The sequence below is a fragment of the Bidens hawaiensis genome, unplaced genomic scaffold, assembly GCF_021521415.1.
Source record: "Bidens hawaiensis isolate Kalapana, Puna unplaced genomic scaffold, B.hawaiensis_p1.1 tig00045392_1, whole genome shotgun sequence".
NCBI classification, from domain to species: Eukaryota; Viridiplantae; Streptophyta; class Magnoliopsida; order Asterales; family Asteraceae; genus Bidens; species Bidens hawaiensis.
The window spans coordinates 32,530-39,121 of record NW_027498075.1 but is presented as its reverse complement, the minus strand read 5'-3'; the positions used below and the strand labels follow the sequence as shown (position 1 = coordinate 39,121).

General features: G+C 35.8%; 1 protein-coding gene across 1 annotated transcript; it reads right to left on the bottom strand.

The window, feature by feature from the left end:
* Positions 1-444: 444 nt before the first annotated feature.
* Positions 445-5,512, bottom strand: LOC143595638 (uncharacterized). The gene is made up of 5 exons (XM_077074608.1): positions 4,730-5,512; positions 3,849-4,612; positions 3,697-3,763; positions 3,368-3,609; positions 445-733 (listed from the first exon to the last, which is right to left on the bottom strand). The coding sequence occupies exons 1-5, from the start codon at positions 5,510-5,512 to the stop codon at positions 445-447; spliced, it is 2,145 nt and encodes a 714-aa protein (XP_076930723.1).
* Between the last annotated feature and the right edge of the window lie 1,080 nt (positions 5,513-6,592).

Below are 6,592 nucleotides of genomic sequence, written 5' to 3'. Positions count from 1 at the left end.
GGGAATGAATGTAACACTCCTGTCAAATATGAGAGACAAAGGACCCCCATTTTTCTTGTATGCAGTTGCCAAATTCTTATTTTTGGCAGGACCTCATCCCTTACGTCGAGGAGGTAAAGCTACAAATACAATTAAAATTTATTAGCCACAACATGTATAAATATAACAATATATGTATTTATAATAAATGAATAAAATATAGTACATAAATAAATTATAGTAACCCTTACCATCCTCCTCGTGAACACCACGCCGAAAACCACCTGGAGTTGGCGGATCCTCGGCACCATCGCCGCCATGTCCTCGAGGCATGACGTCCGCCATGATCTGAAAAGTTATAAGATATGCAATACAAATATATAATACGATTCAAGTTTTCTATTGCTACATAAAAATACAAAGTTTTCTTATAACCACATACAAATACAAATTGCAACTATTATTTTAATCAAACTCTCCCTCGGATTCTTCAGTGTCTGCCTCCGATCCCTCTGCCTCCGATCCCTCCGTGTCGTACTCAAAATCATCCTCGTCATTATTACTCTCGTCATCAGACAATGTATTATCGGTAACCGTTGGCATATTAACTTCACTTGACTTCTCACCCACAGTGACATGAGAAGACGTGTTTAACAAGTATTGAGTAAAGTCAATGGAAAGTAAACAATTAGATGAAGAATTGTTATGAACAACGTCAAGATCTTCTACTAAGTCATTGTCAACATTTTGAGCACTTTCAATGCGGCCATCGTTTAATGTAGGTAGATCCCAAATTTTTCAATGATTAACATTCTCGACAACCCATCGGTGGTTATTATTTTGGTTTCCTCAACAAGGTTCTTAAATGTAAAACACTTGTTTGACTTGCGAAGCAAATATGAGTTGATCTTCTTTGTCTCATTCGTGCTCTGTGTTGATACTGGTGATATTATTATCATGTCTAACACCTCTTCTAGTATCAAACCACTTGCACCGAAATAGGACAGTTGAATATTGTGACATTCGTCAATTTCGGGTCTTGTTTGTATTTGTTTTTGTATTTGTTTATTATGTAAACCGACCCGATTTGTAAACCGAAGCTTATGTTATAATCAAAATGATGGATTTATGTTACAATATTGTTTCACACTTGTTGGGTCTTGAAAACATCCTATCTGTATTTTTATTTTTATTTATTTATTATTTATTTAGTTATTTATTTTTGTTGTTTTGTGTTTTTGTCTTGATCCATTTTGCATGAAAACTCTTGTGTCTCACACCCATATTTGACCACCAACATTACCCTATATATACACCACATTTCCTCTTCATTTTCCCTTGCTACAACTCAAAAAAAAAAAACTCTCTCAAACATCAAAGATTCAAGGTTATCTTCTTAAGTGTTCTTGAAGGTTTTTAGTCTTTCATCTTAATTAGTTTATGTAGTCTTATTAATACTTGTTTATGGTTGTGCAACATATATAAAATATACACCCCTTGTTTACCTTTGGTAGTTACTTCTCCGATTCCGGTCGGTGAGGTTTCGGACCTCATAAGGCAAGGCTTCATGGAGGACTTCGTGTCCTTGATATATATACATCTATATAACTTGTTCATACATATTAATCTTGCTTATTTTAGTTTGTTGGTCATGTTTACAAGTTCCATGGTTATGGGTTTTTAAGAGTCTATGCTTCGGTTTAACCGTAAATAGCTCTAAACCATAAACCGAACTTTGTTACTAGTTTTGTTAAATAATTGTTTAAATATACTTATTGTTAGATCTAAGTTTCTAAAATCATTTTTACAAATTCTATGGTTATGGGTTTGTAGAATCTTACCTCGGTCTTAACCCAAAACACGATCCGAACCGAAAACCGAACTCTTGTTTAAAGACTTTATTGTTAACTTTTGGTTGTAAAACTTAAAAGTATTTTTTTTATTTGTACATTATTATACAAGTTCTTTAGTGTTTGGACATGTGGAAACCAAACCGATTCTTACTCGCTTAAGATATACAAGTGTGTTTTTTTAGCCATCAAGACTTGTATATTTCTTTAAAAATAGTTACAAATTGATTTTTAAATATTTTCTTAAGTACTTGGAAATGTTGGATCCAACTTGATCTCATAACAAAGTTTGGACCGACAAAACCAAACACTCGCTTAACGTGCATTGTTAGTTCTAAAACAATGGAACTACATACTTGGTTAAGTCTTATTAAATTTTATTGAGTTATCTCATAACATTCAATATTTTGGAAAGTTGACTTTGGGTTTGACCAATTATCAAGACCCGAACCGACAACCGGAACACTCGATAAAAAAAACCCGTTTTAGTATCTTTATTCCAAAGGGATTTGCATTCTTGCATTTTATCCATCTTATTACTTAAAATAGGTTGAGTAAATATTAAGGTTAGATACTTTAACCCGGTTTCGAGCAAACTGACATTTTTAAAGGGTTATTATTATAAATTCTTAAATAGTTACATTTTAAAACCTTGAACTTTAATTATTTACATTTCTCAACATTTATTTTGTTTAAAGACCTTCAAGACAACCTTTCTAAATTCAAGAATGCTTTTCTTTTTAGGCATTTTGCGTTAAACTTGTCGTTCCGACAAATCTTCAAATTATCATCTTTCAAGTTTACTACTTGAATGTGAGTACTTCATACCCCATTTTCCATCTTTTATTTCGGGGGTGACATTTCATACTTATTCAACAAAATGCTTTATATTTGAATCTTAAACCACAAACTTAGTTGTATACTTTACCTAAATAATTGCTCGATTTGGTGTTCTATGCTTATATGCCTATGTGTTTATCGCTTTTGGTTGGTGGAACTATAAAATCCTAGACTATTTGGCATCCCCTTATAGCAAGGTGTCGTTAACGTAATGCAATTAACGATAACTATAAAATCCTAGACTATTTGGCATCCCCTTATAGCTAGGTGTCGCTAATGTGTTTAGCGATATCTATTTATCCAAATTACCACTTTTATTTATCGTTTCGTATGCAAGTTTTGTCGATATTTTTATTATATACTAATATGATTAAACTTATGAATTGCTCACCAACCTTTGTGTTGACAAACTTTATTTTATAAAATGTTGCAGGTTTGCATCTTGGTTGATTTATGAATTTGAAGAAAACGACATCAAAGACCTTAGGATATTAGTAAAAATGAACAATATCAAATTTGCCATATTTTGTGATATCTTGTTTATGGTTATTTTATGGATAATTGTTATGTGACATTTTCGATGTTGTGAAATGAAATGAGTTTATTAAATACTGTCACTTTAATTAGTGTCATGTGCTTATGGACAATCGTTACACCTCGGCATGTTCCGCCGCCTTTGGTCGGGGTGTGACAAATACCCATTTCCATAACACAACTCAATGATCTCTTCTACTTGGCCATAGTATTTCTCATGGTTCACTCCTTCTGCTAGAACCCTGGAGTTTTGCGTTATTTGTTCTACGTCACGACCACGCACCATAAACCGAACACCGTTGACTATGCAAGCACTGTAAGTAAAGGCATTTATTTCCGCACCCATTGAAAGAGCATACAACTCTGGGTGGAATTCAGGAGAATTTTGTACTTTCATCAAATATAACTAACAAATAGAGAATAATGCATTACTTCATCAGGTAAATGCATAACTAAATGAAAAGGGAAATACCTAACAGATTATATGGATTACCTTCTCGAGAAACCACTTCAGAAATTTAGTTTTAACGTCATCTTGGAGATGTTCATATTTGAATTCACTAAGTCGACGACAAAAATATAGACCCGATAAGGAAAGAGAAAATACTTAACAGATTATAAAAAGTTAAAGAGATGAGCACTTACTTCATATAGTCCCTAACTTCTTGACAGCTATCGAGGACAAACCATTCGAAATTGAGCTTCTCGTTGATAGTAAGATATTTGATCTTCTTTGCGTTAGCTGGGCAACATTTAGACTCAAACACCCACAACTTAGTTTTTTCGACAACGACATCTTCGTTTATGTCGGGTTGATTGAACCGAGTTTGAACATCTCGAAGATACATCGAACAAAATGATAGAGCCTCTTTAGCAACATAACCTTCAGCTATAGAACCTTCTGGCCTTGCCTTGTTTCTGACATAATGTTTTAGTTTTTTCATATACCTTTCAAACGGATACATCCATCTCATACAGACTGGACCTCCACGAAGTGCTTCATCTGGTAAATGCAAAACTAAATGAACCATAATGTCAAAAAACGTTGGAGGATATATCAACTCTAACTTGCACAATATCAAAAGAATGGCTTTCTTTGCTTTCTTCATATCATCTACCAATAGTGTTCTTGAACAAAGCTGCTTAAAGAACGTGCAAAGGTCTACTATAGGCGTATAAATATCTTTGGTCAAAAACCCTCGAATACCAATAGGTAACAAGCGTTGCATGAGAATATGACAATCATGAGATTTCAACCCGGTAATGTTAGAGTTGTTATCTATGACTCTCTTGCTGATATTAGATCCAAACCCATCCGACAGTTTAACATCTTTTATAAATTGGCAGAAAAGCTTTCGATCACCGACCTTTAATGAGTATTTTGGGTGGAGCCTATAAAACTTGTTACCCTTTCGTTCCAACCATTGTGTTCTTCAAATATTTAGATTTTTCAAGTCGACTCGTGCATTTGCCGTGTCTTTTGTTTTATTGTTCATTAGAAGAGTACCCAGTAAACTATCGCACACATTTTTTTCGATATGCATTACATCTAAGTTGTGCTTCAGCTGGAGAGAGGACCAATACTCAAGTTCAAAAAATATGCTTCGTTTGTTCCAATTCAACTCGAAATCCTCTTGCTTTCTCTTAACACCTCCAAAATCGGGATGCTTTCCAGGTACACGATAGAGTAGACGACTGAGTTGATCATCTATGTCAACAACACTAAATTGTTTCGGAGGGGATCTTGTCTCAGGCTCGCCGTTAAAGTCTAAACTTTTTCTCCACGCATGGGTAGCATGTAAGAATCGGCGGTGACCGACACATACGACTTTATTTGTTACATGCATTGAAGGAGTGTCTTCATTACAAGTCGGGCATGCCTTGTAGCCCTGCCCGCTCCAACCAGATAGACTACTACGAGCTGGAAAGTCGTTTATGGTCCATAATAGCACCGCCTTCATTGTGAAGAATGTGTTTGTCGCCGCTTCTTTAGTACGTACGCCTTCTTGCCACAAATGCTTAAGTTCACACACCAAGGGCTTAAGGAAAACGTCCATGTCCTTTCTGGGTGATTTAGGGCCAGGAATTAGCAAGGATAACATGAATGAGGACTCTTTCATGCATAGCCATGGAGGCAAATTGAATGTGGTGAGTACAACTGGCCACGTGCTGTGAGCCAAAGACATGTTACCAAACGGATTGAAACCGTCAGCTGCAAGCCCTATGCGAACATTTCGGGGTTCCCTCGAGAAATTAAGGTACTTTTTATCAAATTCTTTCCATGAAGATCCATCGACAGGATGACGCATCGTACCATCTTCTGATCATCTGGTACTGTGCCATATCATTTCTTTTGCCGTGTGCCTCGAACAATACCAACGTCTTAGTCTGGGGGTCAAAGGAAAGTATAGTAACACCTTGTGAGGTATCTTTTTGCCCTTTGTTTTTGTATCAATCCACCGACTCTCGTTACAAACAGAACAATTCTGCAACGATTGGTGTTCTGCCTAGAAGAGAGCACAGTCATTTTTGCACACATCTATCGACTCATACCCCATGCCAATCTTCTTTAATGTCTTTTTCGCTTCATAATGCGAAGCGGGAATCTTGTTGCCTTCTGGATGTGAAGATTGCAATAGCTCGAAGAGCTCATCAAGCGAACTATTAGTCCATTTGTTTTTCACCTTTACATGCATAAGCTTTGCTAAAAAGTCGAGGGAAGAAAACTTGGTACACCCAGGATATAATTTTGACTGGGCTTCCTTTAACAACTCTTCAAAATCATCACGGACATCGCTACTATATGAACTCAAGTCCCTATCATCAACGTTGGTATCCTCTTCCCTACACTCATTCATAATGTCTTCGATAACGTCAGCCATATCGTTGGTTGGCGTATTCTCGTCTACAATCACAACTGGAGGAATTAAACTTTCGCCATGATAGATCCACTCAGTGTACGTCCGACAAAAGCCATATGCACTCATATGACCTTTCATACTTTTGTAAGATATTGCTACATAATTCTGACATTTTGCATACGCACATCTTACATAGCCTCTGCTATCAACTTGGTTTTTGCACATCTCGATAAAAGACTGGAGTCCTTGCTGATACTCAGTTGATCTAATGCTTGGATTGGTAATCCAATTTTTATCGGCGGACATGATCAGACAACTGAAACATAATTTAGGGTTTCAGACTACAGGAAAATATTAGAAGATTGTTTGGACGTCCGATTAAGTATTTACATTGGTAGGCTGCTAAACCCACCTTTTGAATACTTTATCTCATATATGAATATGCATTACACGATTGTTTGTTTAAGAAAAATTCGGCAGCATTTCCCCTTAGCTCCCAAGTATATATATATATATATATATATATAT